This window comes from Amphiura filiformis, chromosome 4, assembly GCF_039555335.1.
Source record: "Amphiura filiformis chromosome 4, Afil_fr2py, whole genome shotgun sequence".
In the NCBI taxonomy this organism is placed as follows: domain Eukaryota; kingdom Metazoa; phylum Echinodermata; class Ophiuroidea; order Amphilepidida; family Amphiuridae; genus Amphiura; species Amphiura filiformis.
The window spans coordinates 17,211,372-17,233,674 of NC_092631.1; the positions used below are offsets into that span (position 1 = coordinate 17,211,372).

Sequence of the window (22,303 nt, forward strand, 5' to 3'; positions counted from 1 at the left end):
TTTAATTCCTTTCTTTACGCTTTTTAAGAGTATACCGTATCAGTCTGTATATTCTTTACTTAAAATGTCCTTTTTAAACAACAATATTATTAGCTGATCGGGTCTAGTGACTTGGGATCAATACCCAGGTCACGTGATCCGATTCGCGCTACCACGTCTAGTATGCCTACCAGCAATCCATCAGAGTGCTGAAGAAGTGAGCTTGGATAAGTCACGAAAATTACACGTAAGTGTGAAATCAATTTGCTTGTGTGAATCGGTTAAAATTTACACCAATATTATGTCTACGCCACAGCAGTTAAACCTGCACGCCCGTCTCGAAAGAGAACATGGCCGGATGGCAACAAAACTAACGAGACGTTTGGAATTTCTTGAGAGAAAATCGGCGAGGTTCCGTAATCATCTACACTTTACACTCCATTGTAAACATCAAGGAACCCCGAACAGTCTAAAATTGAAATCTTCTGTCAAAGGAATTACGGCGGAAAGGATTTTGGAACGAGCTCAACATCAATTAGTGAGTGAACGCATTAGGCAGATTTATGCTACCTTGAACTCGGTAAAACAACCAATTTCGGACACCGATGAACAGCTGTTCGATGCTTTATCGATCGATGTGTATACAGAAGTGAAGAACTGGGTTGCGCATGCGTACACCGCAGAGTTCGACAAATGCAGGTCACGTCAAGTATAAAACAAGTTCAACCGCGTGTCTTCGAAGGATAAAAATGTTCAAAACAACAACAAACAACGGTCCATCGTCGGTGTTACGGAGCAGGACAGTAAGAATGTGACAGATAGATGGGTTGTGAACAAGTGTGACAAAGTTTTGACCAGTGCTGAGTCGTCAGTTCTGAAAAAGGGACTGAATTTCGCTGTTAGTCCGACGCAGATCCCGGTTGTCGAATTCATCACCGGTATCGAGACTGCCACGAAAGCTATTGGACACAATACGGATGAAGCTGCTCGCCTCAGGTTGGATTGTATTGACATTTTAGATCACGCGAAAGTACCTGAAAGTAACATCACGAAGGAGGAGAGATCCGCGCTACGGGACCTGAAATCGGATAGGAATATAACCATCCTTCCTGCCGATAAAGGCAGATCTACGGTTGTGCTCAATACTGCTACGTATAAAGAAAAAGCAAGTGAACTTTTAAGCGATGGGAACACTTATGAGAACATAAAAAAGGAACCCACTACTAAATATAAGACTCAATTAGTGGATCAACTGAAAGCTCTTAAAGAAGAGGAGGCTATTGACTTTAAATGTTACAAACAGCTGTATCCCACTACTGCAGTGGTGCCCAAGTTCTACGGCCTCCCGAAGGTGCATAAGCCAGCCTGCCCTCTGAGACCGATCGTTGCAAGTAGAGGGTCTATCACCTACAACACTGCCAAATACATAGCCAACATCTTGTCTCCGCTTGTCGGCAAGTCCAGTACTCATTTAAAGAACAGTGAAGAACTTGTTAACAAACTGTCTCAGTTCAAACTTAGTCCTAGCGAATGTCTTGTGTCATACGACGTAACAGCCTTATTCACCAGTGTGCCAGTGGAAGAAAGGTTGGTTATCGTGAAAGATCTGCTCACAGCTGATGACACTTTGGATTCCAGGACTGACCTCAACCCACAACAAGTCACTGACTTACTTAGCACTTGCCTCAAGACCACGTATTTTATCTACGACGGCAAGTACTACATTCAACGGGAGGGAGCCGCGATGGGTTCACCGGTGAGTCCCATAATCGCCAACCTATTTATGGAGAACTTTGAGGAGAATGCCATCACCTCCTTTCACACCCCACCAATCCAGATCTCAACAAAGACTTGGGTCGGCACCCCCCCCCGCGCCTAAAAGAAGCTGATCGGGTCTAGTGACTTGGGATCAATACCCAGGTCACGTGATCCGATTCGCGCTACCACGTCTAGTACCAGCAATCCGTCAGAGTGCTGAAGAAGTCACGAAAATTACACGTAAGTGTGAAATCAATTTGCTTGTGTGAATCGGTTAAAATTTACACCAATATTAAATATTATTAGCTCTTTTTTTTAATCCATTAACTATATGTTCGAATATTATTAAATACCAATTGTTAAATACTGTAATAGGGGTGTTGGCCAGTTCACAAAGTGTTCAAGCGATTCACGAGCGATTGTATGAATGTGTTTCAATATCCAATTTGGTGCACTTAAACCTACAATCAAGTGCAAATTTGCTGGGACACTTTCATAGTTCAATGACCCTCCCCGCACCCCTTATTCAATGTTGTATACCAAACGCCTCATTTTTTAAATGGCCTATATTTTTGCTCCAACATTGGTTGGTGGGGAGGAGGATTCGAAATAGGTTGAAAACTATACAAATAAAATATCACATGGTGAACTTCATATGACCGGTTTTATTGAACAGAGGGCGCGAAATATGAACAAGTGTCCCAGGGAAATTTGCACTTGATTGTATTGAAAAAAAAAAAAAATAATCTATTACTTTCAGTAAAATTACCATAACTCGCAAACGCGTTGCTCGATTGACATGATTTTTTCACTAATTTTAAACAAATAACATTGCGCATTGTTTTGGTTACTTTAATTGTCACTTTTTGTCAAACTAAATATTTTTAGGTATCAAAACGCTGTAAAATATGCATTATTTAAGGCATATTTGACACATGATTGCTATTATAAGCGCATTATCTCAAAATTCACTTTTAAAACAATTTAAAACTAATCAAAATTAAATCATATTGGAAATGTAGAGTACAATCGGTTAAAAATACCTACTGAAATAACAAAAAATCATAAAACAAAACAATTGTTTGAAAGAAAGAAAGAAAGAAAGAAAGAAAGAAAGAAAGAAAGAAAGAAAGAAAGAAAGAAAAAAAGAAAAAAAAAAAGAAAAAAGAGAAAGAAAGAAAGAAAGAAAGACAAAACGAATAAAACAGAAAGAAAAATAGCATTACATGGATTCGAACTCGCGATCTCGGGGCGAGAAGCAAGGCCAGTAACTATATGCCACCGGGAGACTGATGACAATTGCACTCGATTTCAACGTATTTAATCCTATCATTGCAATGCTACTGTATTGTGTTATTGAGCTTCGATCTAATGAATTCATTCATTAAAACTCATGTTTTGGTCGTATTCAGCATTTATCTAACGTATATTTTGAATATACACGGTCACATTATACATACCTTCCTAACTTTGATATGTTTATTGGTAATTATTCCTCCATTTAAGCCAAATGAGCACGGTCTACCATAATGTTAAATAAATATATATTAACTTTTAAGTTATATTATTCTGGTAGACCGTTATTGCGTCATTAATTCTTGTTATCCTTGTTATAAATAAATTCGCATGAATAAGAACAGCTCAACCATGGTGTAGAGGTTTGCTTACTGCCTTGTGATCATGAGGGCTACGGTTCGAAACTCATTGTCGCCGATATGTTTCCTTTTAAATCCTGCTCTTTATCTCTTTTTTTTATTTTTGAATACCAATAATAAGCACATTTAAAATGTGTAATTGTATATAATTGTATATACACTTTTTGGCATGGCACTGTTACGTTGAATTGGCGTGTCTGTCATGGGTAGTTGAAGGCCTATATTAAAGAGTTTAACGTGCATTCCGATAATACATAGCATTTGAAATAGGGTAATGAGTTTGAAAGATCAATGATGAGACAAACATCATGATTCTGTTCTATTTATTTCTATATTTTCTTAATTTCTTATTTGGTTTGCTTTTATTAAGTTTGTAAATTCTTCCAAAGGAGAATTTATATGTCCACTCTATTATAAGCAACCAATGTGTCAAATATTCTTTGAAAAATGCATGCATTGCAGGGTTTGATATTCAAAAAAATGTTTATTTTAATAAATTTTAAAAAAATTGGCTAATCATGTAATGCATAATGAAATTATCTTGACATCACTGAAAAAATTATGAAAATCGAGCAACGCGTTCGAGAGTTATGGCGATTTTATTGATTATTAATAGATTATTTTTCGCATCCCTATACAATCAAGTGCAAATTTGCTGGGACACTTTCATAGTTCAATGACCCTCCCCGCACCCCTTATTCAATGTTGTATACCAAACGCCTCATTTTTAAATGGCCTATATTTTTGCTCCAACATTGGTTGGTGGGGGAGGGAGGGGATTCGAAATAGGTTGAAAACTATACAAATAAAATATCACATGGTGAACTTCATATGACCGGTTTTATTGAACAGAGGGCGCGAAATATGAACAAGTGTCCCAGGGAAATTTGCACTTTATTGTAAAAAAAAAAAAAAAAAATAATCTATTACTTTCAGTAAAATTACCATAACTCGCAAACGCGTTGCTCGATTGACATGATTTTTTCACTAATTTTAAACAAATAACATTGCGCATTGTTTTGGTTACTTTAATTGTCACTTTTTGTCAAACTAAATATTTTTAGGTATCAAAACGCTGTAAAATATGCATTATTTAAGGCATATTTGACACATGATTGCTATTATAAGCGCATTATCTCAAAATTCACTTTTAAAACAATTTAAAACTAATCAAAATTAAATCATATTGGAAATGTAGAGTACAATCGGTTAAAAATACCTACTGAAATAACAAAAAAAAAATCATAAAACAAAACAATTGTTTCTCTTTAGAACATAGAAAAAAAAAAAAAAAAATAAACAACAAAAAGAAAAAAATAAAAAGAAAAAAGAAAGAAAAAAAAAGAATGAAAGAAAGAAAGAAAGACAAAACGAATAAAACAGAAAGAAAAATAGCATTACATGGATTCGAACTCGCGATCTCGGGGGCGAGAAGCAAGGCCAGTAACTATATGCCACCGGGAGACTGATGACAATTGCACTCGATTTCAACGTATTTAATCCTATCATTGCAATGCTACTGTATTGTGTTATTGAGCTTCGATCTAATGAATTCATTCATTAAAACTCATGTTTTGGTCGTATTCAGCATTTATCTAACGTATATTTTGAATATACACGGTCACATTATACATACCTTCCTAACTTTGATATGTTTATTGGTAATTATTCCTCCATTTAAGCCAAATGAGCACGGTCTACCATAATGTTAAATAAATATATATTAACTTTTAAGTTATATTATTCTGGTAGACCGTTATTGCGTCATTAATTCTTGTTATCCTTGTTATAAATAAATTCGCATGAATAAGAACAGCTCAACCATGGTGTAGAGGTTTGCTTACTGCCTTGTGATCATGAGGGCTACGGTTCGAAACTCATTGTCGCCGATATGTTTCCTTTTAAATCCTGCTCTTTATCTCTTTTTTTATTTTTGAATACCAATAATAAGCACATTTAAAATGTGTAATTGTATATAATTGTATATACACTTTTTGGCATGGCACTGTTACGTTGAATTGGCGTGTCTGTCATGGGTAGTTGAAGGCCTATATTAAAGAGTTTAACGTGCATTCCGATAATACATAGCATTTGAAATAGGGTAATGAGTTTGAAAGATCAATGATGAGACAAACATCATGATTCTGTTCTATTTATTTCTATATTTTCTTAATTTCTTATTTGGTTTGCTTTTATTAAGTTTGTAAATTCTTCCAAAGGAGAATTTATATGTCCACTCTATTATAAGCAACCAATGTGTCAAATATTCTTTGAAAAATGCATGCATTGCAGGGTTTGATATTCAAAAAAATGTTTATTTTAATAAATTTTAAAAAATTGGCTAATCATGTAATGCATAATGAAATTATCTTGACATCACTGAAAAAAGTATGAAAATCGAGCAACGCGTTCGAGAGTTATGGCGATTTTATTGATTATTAATAGATTATTTTTGCGCAGCCCCTATACAATCAAGTGCGAATTTGCGGGGACACTTTCATAGTTCAATGACCCTCCCACACCCCTTATTCAATGTTGTATACCAAACGCCTCATTTTTTAAATGGCCTATATTTTTGCTCCAACATTGGTTGGTGGGGAGGAGGATTCGAAATAGGTTGAAAACTATACAAATAAAATATCACATGGTGAACTTCATATGACCGGTTTTATTGAACAGAGGGCGCGAAATATGAACAAGTGTCCCAGGGAAATTTGCACTTGATTGTATAAAAAAAAAAAAAAAATAATCTATTACTTTCAGTAAAATTACCATAACTCGCAAACGCGTTGCTCGATTGACATGATTTTTTCACTAATTTTAAACAAATAACATTGCGCATTGTTTTGGTTACTTTAATTGTCACTTTTTGTCAAACTAAATATTTTTAGGTATCAAAACGCTGTAAAATATGCATTATTTAAGGCATATTTGACACATGATTGCTATTATAAGCGCATTATCTCAAAATTCACTTTTAAAACAATTTAAAACTAATCAAAATTAAATCATATTGGAAATGTAGAGTACAATCGGTTAAAAATACCTACTGAAATAACAAAAAATCATAAAACAAAACAATTGTTTGAAAGAAAGAAAGAAAGAAAGAAAGAAAGAAAGAAAGAAAGAAAGAAAGAAAGAAAAAAAAAGAAAAAAGAAAGAAAAAGAATGAAAGAAAGAAAGAAAGACAAAACGAATAAAACAGAAAGAAAAATAGCATTACATGGATTCGAACTCGCGATCTCGGGGGCGAGAAGCAAGGCCAGTAACTATATGCCACCGGGAGACTGATGACAATTGCACTCGATTTCAACGTATTTAATCCTATCATTGCAATGCTACTGTATTGTGTTATTGAGCTTCGATCTAATGAATTCATTCATTAAAACTCATGTTTTGGTCGTATTCAGCATTTATCTAACGTATATTTTGAATATACACGGTCACATTATACATACCTTCCTAACTTTGATATGTTTATTGGTAATTATTCCTCCATTTAAGCCAAATGAGCACGGTCTACCATAATGTTAAATAAATATATATTAACTTTTAAGTTATATTATTCTGGTAGACCGTTATTGCGTCATTAATTCTTGTTATCCTTGTTATAAATAAATTCGCATGAATAAGAACAGCTCAACCATGGTGTAGAGGTTTGCTTACTGCCTTGTGATCATGAGGGCTACGGTTCGAAACTCATTGTCGCCGATATGTTTCCTTTTAAATCCTGCTCTTTATCTCTTTTTTTATTTTTGAATACCAATAATAAGCACATTTAAAATGTGTAATTGTATATAATTGTATATACACTTTTTGGCATGGCACTGTTACGTTGAATTGGCGTGTCTGTCATGGGTAGTTGAAGGCCTATATTAAAGAGTTTAACGTGCATTCCGATAATACATAGCATTTGAAATAGGGTAATGAGTTTGAAAGATCAATGATGAGACAAACATCATGATTCTGTTCTATTTATTTCTATATTTTCTTAATTTCTTATTTGGTTTGCTTTTATTAAGTTTGTAAATTCTTCCAAAGGAGAATTTATATGTCCACTCTATTATAAGCAACCAATGTGTCAAATATTCTTTGAAAAATGCATGCATTGCAGGGTTTGATATTCAAAAAATGTTTATTTTAATAAATTTTAAAAAATTGGCTAATCATGTAATGCATAATGAAATTATCTTGACATCACTGAAAAATTATGAAAATCGAGCAACGCGTTCGAGAGTTATGGCGATTTTATTGATTATTAATAGATTATTTTTCGCATCCCCTATACAATCAAGTGCAAATTTGCTGGGACACTTTCATAGTTCAATGACCTCCCCGCACCCCTTATTCAATGTTGTATACCAAACGCCTCATTTTTTAAATGGCCTATATTTTTGCTCCAACATTGGTTGGTGGGGAGGAGGGATTCGAAATAGGTTGAAAACTATACAAATAAAATATCACATGGTGAACTTCATATGACCGGTTTTATTGAACAGAGGGCGCGAAATATGAACAAGTGTCCCAGGAAATTTGCACTTGATTGTATTGAAGAAGACAAAAATAATCTATTACTTTCAGTAAAATTACCATAACTCGCAAACGCGTTGCTCGATTGACATGATTTTTTCACTAATTTTAAACAAATAACATTGCGCATTGTTTTGGTTACTTTAATTGTCACTTTTTGTCAAACTAAATATTTTTAGGTATCAAAACGCTGTAAAATATGCATTATTTAAGGCATATTTGACACATGATTGCTATTATAAGCGCATTATCTCAAAATTCACTTTTAAAACAATTTAAAACTAAACAAAATTAAATCATATTGGAAATGTAGAGTACAATCGGTTAAAAATACCTACTGAAATAAAAAAAAAATCATAAAACAAAACAATTGTTTGAAAGAAAGAAAGAAAGAAAGAAAGAAAGAAAGAAAGAAAGAAAGAAAGAAAGAAAAAAAAAAAAAAAAGAAAAAAAAAGAATGAAAGAAAGAAAGAAAGACAAAACGAATAAAACAGAAAGAAAAATAGCATTACATGGATTCGAACTCGCGATCTCGGGGCGAGAAGCAAGGCCAGTAACTATATGCCACCGGGAGACTGATGACAATTGCACTCGATTTCAGCGTATTTAATCCTATCATTGCAATGCTACTGTATTGTGTTATTGAGCTTCGATCTAATGAATTCATTCATTAAAACTCATGTTTTGGTCGTATTCAGCATTTATCTAACGTATATTTTGAATATACACGGTCACATTATACATACCTTCCTAACTTTGATATGTTTATTGGTAATTATTCCTCCATTTAAGCCAAATGAGCACGGTCTACCATAATGTTAAATAAATATATATTAACTTTTAAGTTATATTATTCTGGTAGACCGTTATTGCGTCATTAATTCTTGTTATCCTTGTTATAAATAAATTCGCATGAATAAGAACAGCTCAACCATGGTGTAGAGGTTTGCTTACTGCCTTGTGATCATGAGGGCTACGGTTCGAAACTCATTGTCGCCGATATGTTTCCTTTTAAATCCTGCTCTTTATCTCTTTTTTTTATTTTTGAATACCAATAATAAGCACATTTAAAATGTGTAATTGTATATAATTGTATATACACTTTTTGGCATGGCACTGTTACGTTGAATTGGCGTGTCTGTCATGGGTAGTTGAAGGCCTATATTAAAGAGTTTAACGTGCATTCCGATAATACATAGCATTTGAAATAGGGTAATGAGTTTGAAAGATCAATGATGAGACAAACATCATGATTCTGTTCTATTTATTTCTATATTTTCTTAATTTCTTATTTGGTTTGCTTTTATTAAGTTTGTAAATTCTTCCAAAGGAGAATTTATATGTCCACTCTATTATAAGCAACCAATGTGTCAAATATTCTTTGAAAAATGCATGCATTGCAGGGTTTGATATTCAAAAAAATGTTTATTTTAATAAATTTTAAAAAATTGGCTAATCATGTAATGCATAATGAAATTATCTTGACATCACTGAAAAATTATGAAAATCGAGCAACGCGTTCGAGAGTTATGGCGATTTTATTGATTATTAATAGATTATTTTTTCGCATTTTCCTATACAATCAAGTGCAAATTTGCTGGGACACTTTCATAGTTCAATGACCCTCCCCGCACCCCTTATTCAATGTTGTATACCAAACGCCTCATTTTTTAAATGGCCTATATTTTTGCTCCAACATTGGTTGGTGGGGAGGGAGGATTCGAAATAGGTTGAAAACTATACAAATAAAATATCACATGGTGAACTTCATATGACCGGTTTTATTGAACAGAGGGCGCGAAATATGAACAAGTGGCCCAGGGAAATTTGCACTTGATTGTATTGAAGAAGACAAAAATAATCTATTACTTTCAGTAAAATTACCATAACTCGCAAACGCGTTGCTCGATTGACATGATTTTTCACTAATTTTAAACAAATAACATTGCGCATTGTTTTGGTTACTTTAATTGTCACTTTTGTCAAACTAAATATTTTTAGGTATCAAAACGCTGTAAAATATGCATTATTTAAGGCATATTTGACACATGATTGCTATTATAAGCGCATTATCTCAAAATTCACTTTTAAAACAATTTAAAACTAATCAAAATTAAATCATATTGGAAATGTAGAGTACAATCGGTTAAAAATACCTACTGAAATAACAAAAAATCATAAAACAAAACAATTGTTTGAAAGAAAGAAAGAAAGAAAGAAAGAAAGAAAGAAAGAAAGAAAGAAAGAAAGAAAGAAAAAAAAAAAAAAAGAAAGAAAAAAGAATGAAAGAAAGAAAGAAAGAAAGACAAAACGAATAAAACAGAAAGAAAAATAGCATTACATGGATTCGAACTCGCGATCTCGGGGCGAGAAGCAAGGCCAGTAACTATATGCCACCGGGAGACTGATGACAATTGCACTCGATTTCAACGTATTTAATCCTATCATTGCAATGCTACTGTATTGTGTTATTGAGCTTCGATCTAATGAATTCATTCATTAAAACTCATGTTTTGGTCGTATTCAGCATTTATCTAACGTATATTTTGAATATACACGGTCACATTATACATACCTTCCTAACTTTGATATGTTTATTGGTAATTATTCCTCCATTTAAGCCAAATGAGCACGGTCTACCATAATGTTAAATAAATATATATTAACTTTTAAGTTATATTATTCTGGTAGACCGTTATTGCGTCATTAATTCTTGTTATCCTTGTTATAAATAAATTCGCATGAATAAGAACAGCTCAACCATGGTGTAGAGGTTTGCTTACTGCCTTGTGATCATGAGGGCTACGGTTCGAAACTCATTGTCGCCGATATGTTTCCTTTTAAATCCTGCTCTTTATCTCTTTTTTTATTTTTGAATACCAATAATAAGCACATTTAAAATGTGTAATTGTATATAATTGTATATACACTTTTTGGCATGGCACTGTTACGTTGAATTGGCGTGTCTGTCATGGGTAGTTGAAGGCCTATATTAAAGAGTTTAACGTGCATTCCGATAATACATAGCATTTGAAATAGGGTAATGAGTTTGAAAGATCAATGATGAGACAAACATCATGATTCTGTTCTATTTATTTCTATATTTTCTTAATTTCTTATTTGGTTTGCTTTTATTAAGTTTGTAAATTCTTCCAAAGGAGAATTTATATGTCCACTCTATTATAAGCAACCAATGTGTCAAATATTCTTTGAAAAATGCATGCATTGCAGGGTTTGATATTCAAAAAAATGTTTATTTTAATAAATTTTTAAAAAATTGGCTAATCATGTAATGCATAATGAAATTATCTTGACATCACTGAAAAATTATGAAAATCGAGCAACGCGTTCGAGAGTTATGGCGATTTTATTGATTATTAATAGATTATTTTTTTCGCATTTCCTATACAATCAAGTGCAAATTTGCTGGGACACTTTCATAGTTCAATGACCCTCCCCGCACCCCTTATTCAATGTTGTATACCAAACGCCTCATTTTTTAAATGGCCTATATTTTTGCTCCAACATTGGTTGGTGGGGGAGGGAGGGGATTCGAAATAGGTTGAAAACTATACAAATAAAATATCACATGGTGAACTTCATATGACCGGTTTTATTGAACAGAGGGCGCGAAATATGAACAAGTGTCCCAGGAAATTTGCACTTGATTGTATTGAAGAAGACAAAAATAATCTATTACTTTCAGTAAAATTACCATAACTCGCAAACGCGTTGCTCGATTGACATGATTTTTCACTAATAATTAAACAAATAACATTGCGCATTGTTTTGGTTACTTTAATTGTCACTTTTGTCAAACTAAATATTTTTAGGTATCAAAACGCTGTAAAATATGCATTATTTAAGGCATATTTGACACATGATTGCTATTATAAGCGCATTATCTCAAAATTCACTTTTAAAACAATTTAAAACTAATCAAAATTAAATCATATTGGAAATGTAGAGTACAATCGGTTAAAAATACCTACTGAAATAACAAAAAAATCATAAAACAAAACAATTGTTTGAAAGAAAGAAAGAAAGAAAGAAAGAAAGAAAGAAAGAAAGAAAGAAAGAAAGAAAGAAAAAAAAAAAAAAAAAAGAAAAAAGAATGAAAGAAAGAAAGAAAGACAAACGAATAAAACAGAAAGAAAAATAGCATTACATGGATTCGAACTCGCGATCTCGGGAGCGAGAAGCAAGGCCAGTAACTATATGCCACCGGGAGACTGATGACAATTGCACTCGATTTCAACGTATTTAATCCTATCATTGCAATGCTACTGTATTGTGTTATTGAGCTTCGATCTAATGAATTCATTCATTAAAACTCATGTTTTGGTCGTATTCAGCATTTATCTAACGTATATTTTGAATATACACGGTCACATTATACATACCTTCCTAACTTTGATATGTTTATTGGTAATTATTCCTCCATTTAAGCCAAATGAGCACGGTCTACCATAATGTTAAATAAATATATATTAACTTTTAAGTTATATTATTCTGGTAGACCGTTATTGCGTCATTAATTCTTGTTATCCTTGTTATAAATAAATTCGCATGAATAAGAACAGCTCAACCATGGTGTAGAGGTTTGCTTACTGCCTTGTGATCATGAGGGCTACGGTTCGAAACTCATTGTCGCCGATATGTTTCCTTTTAAATCCTGCTCTTTATCTCTTTTTTTATTTTTTGAATACCAATAATAAGCACATTTAAAATTTGTAATTGTATATAATTGTATATACACTTTTGGCATGGCACTGTTACGTTGAATTGGCGTGTCTGTCATGGGTAGTTGAAGGCCTATATTAAAGAGTTTAACGTGCATTCCGATAATACATAGCATTTGAAATAGGGTAATGAGTTTGAAAGATCAATGATGAGACAAACATCATGATTCTGTTCTATTTATTTCTATATTTTCTTAATTTCTTATTTGGTTTGCTTTTATTAAGTTTGTAAATTCTTCCAAAGGAGAATTTATATGTCCACTCTATTATAAGCAACCAATGTGTCAAATATTCTTTGAAAAATGCATGCATTGCAGGGTTTGATATTCAAAAAAATGTTTATTTTAATAAATTTTAAAAAAATTGGCTAATCATGTAATGCATAATGAAATTATCTTGACATCACTGAAAAATTATGAAAATCGAGCAACGCGTTCGAGAGTTATGGCGATTTTATTGATTATTAATAGATTATTTTTCGCATCCCTATACAATCAAGTGCAAATTTGCTGGGACACTTTCATAGTTCAATGACCTCCCCGCACCCCTTATTCAATGTTGTATACCAAACGCCTCATTTTTTAAATGGCCTATATTTTTGCTCCAACATTGGTTGGTGGGGAGGAGGGATTCGAAATAGGTTGAAAACTATACAAATAAAATATCACATAGTGAACTTCATATGACCTATTTTATTGAACAGAGGCCGCGAAATATGAACAAGTGTCCCAGGGAAATTTGCACTTGATTGTATTGAAGAAGACAAAAATAATCTATTACTTTCAGTAAAATTACCATAACTCGCAAACGCGTTGCTCGATTGACATGATTTTTCACTAATTTTAAACAAATAACATTGCGCATTGTTTTGGTTACTTTAATTGTCACTTTTGTCAAACTAAATATTTTTAGGTATCAAAACGCTGTAAAATATGCATTATTTAAGGCATATTTGACACATGATTGCTATTATAAGCGCATTATCTCAAAATTCACTTTTAAAACAATTTAAAACTAATCAAAATTAAATCATATTGGAAATGTAGAGTACAATCGGTTAAAAATACCTACTGAAATAACAAAAATCATAAAACAAAACAATTGTTTGAAAGAAAGAAAGAAAGAAAGAAAGAAAGAAAGAAAGAAAGAAAGAAAGAAAGAAAAAAAAAAAAAAAGAAAGAAAAAGAATGAAAGAAAGAAAGAAAGACAAAACGAATAAAACAGAAAGAAAAATAGCATTACATGGATTCGAACTCGCGATCTCGGGGCGAGAAGCAAGGCCAGTAACTATATGCCACCGGGAGACTGATGACAATTGCACTCGATTTCAGCGTATTTAATCCTATCATTGCAATGCTACTGTATTGTGTTATTGAGCTTCGATCTAATGAATTCATTCATTAAAACTCATGTTTTGGTCGTATTCAGCATTTATCTAACGTATATTTTGAATATACACGGTCACATTATACATACCGTCCTAACTTTAATATGTTTATTGGTAATTATTCCTCCATTTAAGCCAAATGAGCACGGTCTACCATAATGTTAAATAAATATATATTAACTTTTAAGTTATATTATTCTGGTAGACCGTTATTGCGTCATTAATTCTTGTTATCCTTGTTATAAATAAATTCGCATGAATAAGAACAGCTCAACCATGGTGTAGAGGTTTGCTTACTGCCTTGTGATCATGAGGGCTACGGTTCGAAACTCATTGTCGCCGATATGTTTCCTTTTAAATCCTGCTCTTTATCTCTTTTTTTTTATTTTTGAATACCAATAATAAGCACATTTAAAATGTGTAATTGTATATAATTGTATATACACTTTTTGGCATGGCACTGTTACGTTGAATTGGCGTGTCTGTCATGGGTAGTTGAAGGCCTATATTAAAGAGTTTAACGTGCATTCCGATAATACATAGCATTTGAAATAGGGTAATGAGTTTGAAAGATCAATGATGAGACAAACATCATGATTCTGTTCTATTTATTTCTATATTTTCTTAATTTCTTATTTGGTTTGCTTTTATTAAGTTTGTAAATTCTTCCAAAGGAGAATTTATATGTCCACTCTATTATAAGCAACCAATGTGTCAAATATTCTTTGAAAAATGCATGCATTGCAGGGTTTGATATTCAAAAAATGTTTATTTTAATAAATTTTAAAAAATTGGCTAATCATGTAATGCATAATGAAATTATCTTGACATCACTGAAAAATTATGAAAATCGAGCAACGCGTTCGAGAGTTATGGCGATTTTATTGATTATTAATAGATTATTTTTCGCATCCCCTATACAATCAAGTGCAAATTTGCTGGGACACTTTCATAGTTCAATGACCCTCCCCGCACCCCTTATTCAATGTTGTATACCAAACGCCTCATTTTTTAAATGGCCTATATTTTTTTTTTTTTTTTTGTTTGGTGGGGGAGGGAGGGATTCGAAATAGGTTGAAAACTATACAAATAAAATATCACATGGTGAACTTCATATGACCGGTTTTATTGAACAGAGGGCGCGAAATATGAACAAGTGTCCCAGGGAAATTTGCACTTGATTGTATTGAAAAAAAAAAAAAATAATCTATTACTTTCAGTAAAATTACCATAACTCGCAAACGCGTTGCTCGATTGACATGATTTTTTCACTAATTTTAAACAAATAACATTGCGCATTGTTTTGGTTACTTTAATTGTCACTTTTTGTCAAACTAAATATTTTTAGGTATCAAAACGCTGTAAAATATGCATTATTTAAGGCATATTTGACACATGATTGCTATTATAAGCGCATTATCTCAAAATTCACTTTTAAAACAATTTAAAACTAATCAAAATTAAATCATATTGGAAATGTAGAGTACAATCGGTTAAAAATACCTACTGAAATAACAAAAAATCATAAAACAAAACAATTGTTTGAAAGAAAGAAAGAAAGAAAGAAAGAAAGAAAGAAAGAAAGAAAGAAAGAAAGAAAGAAAAAAAAAAAAAGAAAGAAAAAAGAATGAAAGAAAGAAAGAAAGACAAAACGAATAAAACAGAAAGAAAAATAGCATTACATGGATTCGAACTCGCGATCTCGGGGGCGAGAAGCAAGGCCAGTAACTATATGCCACCGGGAGACTGATGACAATTGCACTCGATTTCAACGTATTTAATCCTATCATTGCAATGCTACTGTATTGTGTTATTGAGCTTCGATCTAATGAATTCATTCATTAAAACTCATGTTTTGGTCGTATTCAGCATTTATCTAACGTATATTTTGAATATACACGGTCACATTATACATACCTTCCTAACTTTGATATGTTTATTGGTAATTATTCCTCCATTTAAGCCAAATGAGCACGGTCTACCATAATGTTAAATAAATATATATTAACTTTTAAGTTATATTATTCTGGTAGACCGTTATTGCGTCATTAATTCTTGTTATCCTTGTTATAAATAAATTCGCATGAATAAGAACAGCTCAACCATGGTGTAGAGGTTTGCTTACTGCCTTGTGATCATGAGGGCTACGGTTCGAAACTCATTGTCGCCGATATGTTTCCTTTTAAATCCTGCTCTTTATCTCTTTTTTTATTTTTGAATACCAATAATAAGCACATTTAAAATGTGTAATTGTATATAATTGTATATACACTTTTTGGCATGGCACTGTTACGTTGAATTGGCGTGTCTGTCATGGGTAGTTGAAGGCCTATATTAAAGAGTTTAACGTGCATTCCGATAATACATAGCATTTGAAATAGGGTAATGAGTTTGAAAGATCAATGATGAGACAAACATCATGATTCTGTTCTATTTATTTCTATATTTTCTTAATTTCTTATTTGGTTTGCTTTTATTAAGTTTGTAAATTCTTCCAAAGGAGAATTTATATGTCCACTCTATTATAAGCAACCAATGTGTCAAATATTCTTTGAAAAATGCATGCATTGCAGGGTTTGATATTCAAAAAATGTTTATTTTAATAAATTTTTTAAAAAATTGGCTAATCATGTAATGCATAATGAAATTATCTTGACATCACTGAAAAAAATTATGAAAATCGAGCAACGCGTTCGAGAGTTATGGCGATTTTATTGATATTAATAGATTATTTTTTCGCATCCCCTATACAATCAAGTGCAAATTTGCTGGGACACTTTCATAGTTCAATGACCCTCCCCGCACCCCTTATTCAATGTTGTATACCAAACGCCTCATTTTTTAAATGGCCTATATTTTTGCTCCAACATTGGTTGGTGGGGAGGGAGGATTCGAAATAGGTTGAAAACTATACAAATAAAATATCACATGGTGAACTTCATATGACCGGTTTTATTGAACAGAGGGCGCGAAATATGAACAAGTGTCCCAGGGAAATTTGCACTTGATTGTAGATATGTATTAGTTAAGGTTAGCAAATACTTTATTTGAAACTGATGTAATTTGGTAGCTCACAGCATCTTGCGAATGGTAGCGAGTTTTGGCAAAATTTGCATTGATAATTTCGCGAGCATGTAAAAAATTCAAATATCACGATAACACTTTTGTAAAAAATTATTAACAACAATAAATCAAGCAAGTTTTCAAAGTATATAATATGTAGAATGAGTGTTTTTTTTTCAATAATATATTGATATTGATAATGAAAATCGATTGTTTTGATTTTGATAATGAGAATCGATTTTTTTTTGGTTGCTTCGACCAACAATACCTACAATGCTGGCCTTAAGTGTTTGGACGTTTTTGACTACTGTTATGTTAATAAGCCCCCAACCCCCTCATCCCCCGGTCAATGTTGGATCCTATTTCTTTGGTCACGCGCGCCTAGTGGCACCCAACATTGATTGCTGGGGAAGGGAGAGGATTGAGGTGTTAGGAATTGACACGTTGAGGCTTGACACCAGGAAACCCCCATTTCATCACGTTACAAAGTACGGGAATAAGGCTTTAATATAGTGTACGTTTTCCATAAGTGTCTCAACACATTTTGGCCAGCATTGTAGTCTATCCTTAAAAAACAATATCGAATCATTTAAAAAAAAAAGTCTTTAAACATAGCGTCACCTAAACTAACTTAACTAAAATATTCTGATATCAAAATAGTTGTATTTGTAGTTGTAAAACATTTCGTTTTCTAGAACATTAAGCAGAAACACTTCTTTTAAAAGTAAAAATATATCTTTGAATACAGTAAGGCAATAGAAACAGTTTGATATTTCGATCGACCGTCGATGCATGATCGATCCTAATTGTAGTATGAAATCAATTAATTTACTATTGTTTTAACTGTGACAAAATAGTAATTTGTAACCATAGTGATATAAATTAGGCGTTAATTCTGATTAATTAGTTGATAGTTCATTAACTACAAGCATCGAAGGTCGATCCAAAGATCGAACAAATTTGTTTCTGGTTCCTAAGCCAAAGATTTAAGGTACCAGTTATGTTCACCGACTGTATATCCCAAACAAAGACAGGTTTGTCATAATTGTTGGTACCAGCAGCCAATTATAGCTGCATCTTTTTGCTCGAATTGAAGACCTTATTGGTTGAAATAGTTCAAGAAATAATAGACACGACGATCCGAAAAGCCAAAGAAGATACCAATTTAACAGTTGCAGTTTGCTTTTGATGCCCTTTTGATTTGTAGACAAAGCTTTCGCGAACAAAAGAACTAGCACCGTACTTCTATTGATTAGCACATTAAAACTAGCGGTTTGCTTTCATTGATTAGAACACAAAAGTTCAACTTTTGATTTTGTTTCTTCATTAGGTTTTAGATTACCGTTTCTTTAATTCTCAACCAATTTCAACAAATAAGAGCTAAAGAGTACAGGTATTGGTTGCTTGTTTTAATGTTGACATTACTTGTCTTTACTTAGGATATACAGGGGTGAACACAACTGGTACCTTAATTCTTTGGCTTACTGTATATCACATAAACTAACCTTAATTTAAAGAGTCTGGTATCAAAACGATGACACCTTGTATTTGTATTATATACCCGTTTAAATGTTAGCAAACACCTGTCATTTTTCGAAGTGTCTTCTACTTTTATCGTTTTCAATGCCCATTTTCTAGAACATTAAACGAACACTTCATCTGCTAAATAAGCCACCTGGTGTCCCACATCTCGTAATGGCATTCAACATTGTAGAAATGGAAGGAGCAGAGCAACAATAACCACACTTGGGTAGAATCGTATTCCAAGCGTGCGGTAATTCGAGCAGACTAGTGGGCTAGTGGAAGGCAGAAGGCATATTTTTTTCCTGTCTTGAATTTAACTAAAACACACTAGAGTGTACTTCTTTTTATTAATACATTGATAGAAATGAGTTAAGAAAGCAAAAAGTCGCATTTGTATTTACCTGCGTTAAGCTCCTGAGTTATAAAGCCAATAATATATCAAAAGTTTTCGGGCGTTTTTCTTCTCTCGAGAAAAATCGTGCAATGGGGCGGAAATGACACCCCTAATATCAAACCTTTGGGATCTCCTTTATAGAAACCATACGCCTAAATATTTGAGTGCAAACACCGCTAGCGCCCCTCACCCACGCCTTAAATTATTTCACTAGAATGAATTCATCCTAACTGGTTTGCGTGATATCGTCTGCGATTTCAACACTAGTAATCACATGTTGGCTAAACACAATATGTGAATCTTGGCGTTATCTAACCATAGTAATTATCTAACCCATTGGATTTCGGCTTTCATTTGCAAGTGGCTGTCACTGCATGTTACAAATTATATACAACTACTATCTATTAAACTATGTTTCAAATTATTAAGTAATGAACAAAATAACCTGTACATTTTATTGAGTCACTTTTTTTCCGAGTAGCATGTTTTTATGGTAGTTTATGAATGGATAAACATTTTCCAGCAGAATAAATGAGGAGTTTATTTAATTAATAATACATACCTAAATTCAGCTGAAATAGGTTAAACTTGGTATTCACATGTATTCACATACCACATGTTGTAGAGTTCCAATTAAAGCAACAATTTAAATTTTTTAGACACAATTACGATTTATAATTGTTGCTTCATAATACGATGTTTAATTCCACGATCGCATATGAGCCTCGAACAATTAGGTTAAATGACAGAAACTAATCGTATCATTCCAGCGATCAGATTGTACAATGACGAATTTGATCGACTAATGAATTCCCGGGGTATATTGTAATTCATCATAGTACATTACTTCGTGTAAAACATATTATATTATTTTGGTCTATTATAGGTCCTACGCTCTAATTCATTTATCTACATACATGAATGTTTAGCAATAATTATGCAATATGCTCATGGTATTTTTATGGGAGGGTAAAACTTTCAAGCTGGGACAAATTTGGCAGCTGAAGAAGTTACACAAATAGTGGCAACAGTAAAGACATTAATAAGTTAATGGCGTAAAAATATAAGAAACATTTTATTTCATTCCCAGGGTATTTTACTTTATCAAAGTAAATTAAACTCGTACTCAAGTCAGAATACTACTTGAATGTAATTCGTGTATGATTAAATTAATAATAGCAAACACGTATTATCATAACCACCAAAACAATAGATGCAAGACAATGATGGTGCATGCCGTTTTAGTCTCCAAGATAAATATTCGCAACCCTCTGCTGCATGGCATCAGAAAGACTCAACTACACAGACTACGGGTAATTCAAAGCATTGCCGCCATACATGTAACACACACAAAACCACATCATCACATTAAACCTGTTTGTGACTCTCTTGCAATATAGCGCCTATTGTTTAGAGGTAACATTGAATCGTTACGGTAGAGCATTCTCCCTTTCAATTGCTATTTAAATTCCCTGACTCGACGCTTAGCGTAACACAAACAGCCCACCCAGATCACCATGTCACACACTGCTAAATCTGCTTTAGGGAGTGTTCAGAAATACTTTGGTGGGGGGGTGGTAAAAGGAGGGCCAAAAAGTTTTGGACCTTAAAAGAGGGGGGACCAAAAAGTTTTAGGTGCTAGGAAAGGGGGGGGGGGGGCCAAACAAGTTTTCCTCTTCAAAATCCAAAATTTTCGAGCGCTTCGCACGTATTGGTACCCTCTATATTACTTTTAACATGGACAAGTTTTGGTTTTCAGTGCTTTTGTTTGAAAAAATGGTGGCACTTAGTGTACACATATCTATTACTTAATATAACGTTAAAGATGATCAGCAACATGCAACTTCTGGGTTGGTCTAAGAAATACTGGCACTTTTTATCATAGAATTTTATATCTCTTCAAAGTAGGCTACAAATATGATTATGTACCAATCTGATCAAAATACAACTAAATCAAGAAAATATTGCAAATAAATTATTAGATTTCTTTGCACGTAAACTGCACACTTCAGTTTACTATTTCTCATTGCAAAATTATTTTGTACACATAGGCCCATGGGTAGATTTACCATAGGGCAGAGTGGGCACAGGCCCAAGTACCACAGTCTTTGGTGGCCAAAACTGATACCTGTGTACATTTGCGTAACGAAATTAATCTCATATTTGACCATTTTAGCTTTTTGCATAAATTAGTACCAATTTTAACAATATTTGTAATACAGCGGAATAAAGCATACTGAGTCATGACAGCTTATATTGACAGGACGGAGACTACACCCCTGGCGATAGATGTTGCCATACCAGACCAGAGCATTAATCGGCCAACATTCTTCCCCGCTCCCCTACTACAATGTTGATTTGGATAAAATCGTCATCATTTCTATATTACAGTATCCCAACATTAAACAATGGTGCATTTGCAAATATTTTACAAGGATAATACGGAAATATCACACATTTAGCTCCGACTGCGTGCTTTTAAGGTTGGCATGGCAACAAATTTCAGCCCGGTTCATTTACAATTTACTGCTAGCCTACTCGGGAAGGCCGGACTGCGTATTTATGTCCGATTGTTAAGTAAGACCTCTATCATGATTTGTGAGTATTTTAAGTCCACAATATAAGTTCCAAACGTTTCTGATGTAAAAAGCATTCACGAAATCAACTTCGCAAGACTTTTATTTTTGCACAACAAAGCAATACACTAACATTGATCATTTCCAAATTATTATTAACATCATATTTTCCTCTGAAATCAAATAAATTGGTGAAAAAAATATCATTCTTTTATATATTTTGTCCTAAAAATAATATTTCTTTCATATATCGAACCTATTTTACCGACGAGTGAGCAGAAAGGAAAACATTACTTTACGAATAGTAGAATTATAATCTTTTGCGCTCTCCAACAGAAACGCTTAGCCAAGCTCTCTCCTGAAATATGCCTGTTATTTTGCTTGCACCTGGGGGTATAGAACCTTTTCCTTTTGTATTATGATGTCTACTAATGATTAAAAAAGGCTTACATAGGCAAAGGGCGTACCATTAAGAGTCGTCTATTATGTAGATTTATGTAAAAGGATTTAACAAACGGATTACAAATCCCTCATGACAGTAAGTTGGCACATCTCCATCATTCTTCATTTTGTAGACATTTCTGACGGCCAATAGCACTCCTGAGAGATTTTCTCAGATGGAAATGCTTCCTAAGATTATCGGTTTTGTCACATGAACTGAGTAAGAAAATTGCCTTTGGCTAAGTGATTAATGT

At 33.1% G+C, this 22,303-nt stretch overlaps 1 protein-coding gene across 1 annotated transcript; it reads left to right on the top strand.

Annotated features, from left to right (window-relative positions):
- The first annotated feature begins 337 nt into the window (after window positions 1-337).
- Window positions 338-22,264, top strand: LOC140150015 (uncharacterized). Its single transcript, XM_072172020.1, has 3 exons — window positions 338-517; window positions 722-1,735; window positions 22,184-22,264. The coding sequence occupies exons 1-3, from the start codon at window positions 338-340 to the stop codon at window positions 22,262-22,264; spliced, it is 1,275 nt and encodes a 424-aa protein (XP_072028121.1).
- The last annotated feature ends 39 nt before the right edge of the window (window positions 22,265-22,303 follow it).

Bases quoted from the DNA above. Each gene is read 5' to 3' on its own strand.
- LOC140150015 (XM_072172020.1), top strand. From the start codon at position 338: ATGGCAACAAAACTAACGAGACGTTTGGAATTTCTTGAGAGAAAATCG. The intron at 518-721 runs GTGAGTGAACGC...GTGTCTTCGAAG, and splicing joins AACGAGCTCAACATCAATTA to GATAAAAATGTTCAAAACAA. The intron at 1,736-22,183 runs GTGAGTCCCATA...TTCATTTTGTAG, and splicing joins GAGCCGCGATGGGTTCACCG to ACATTTCTGACGGCCAATAG.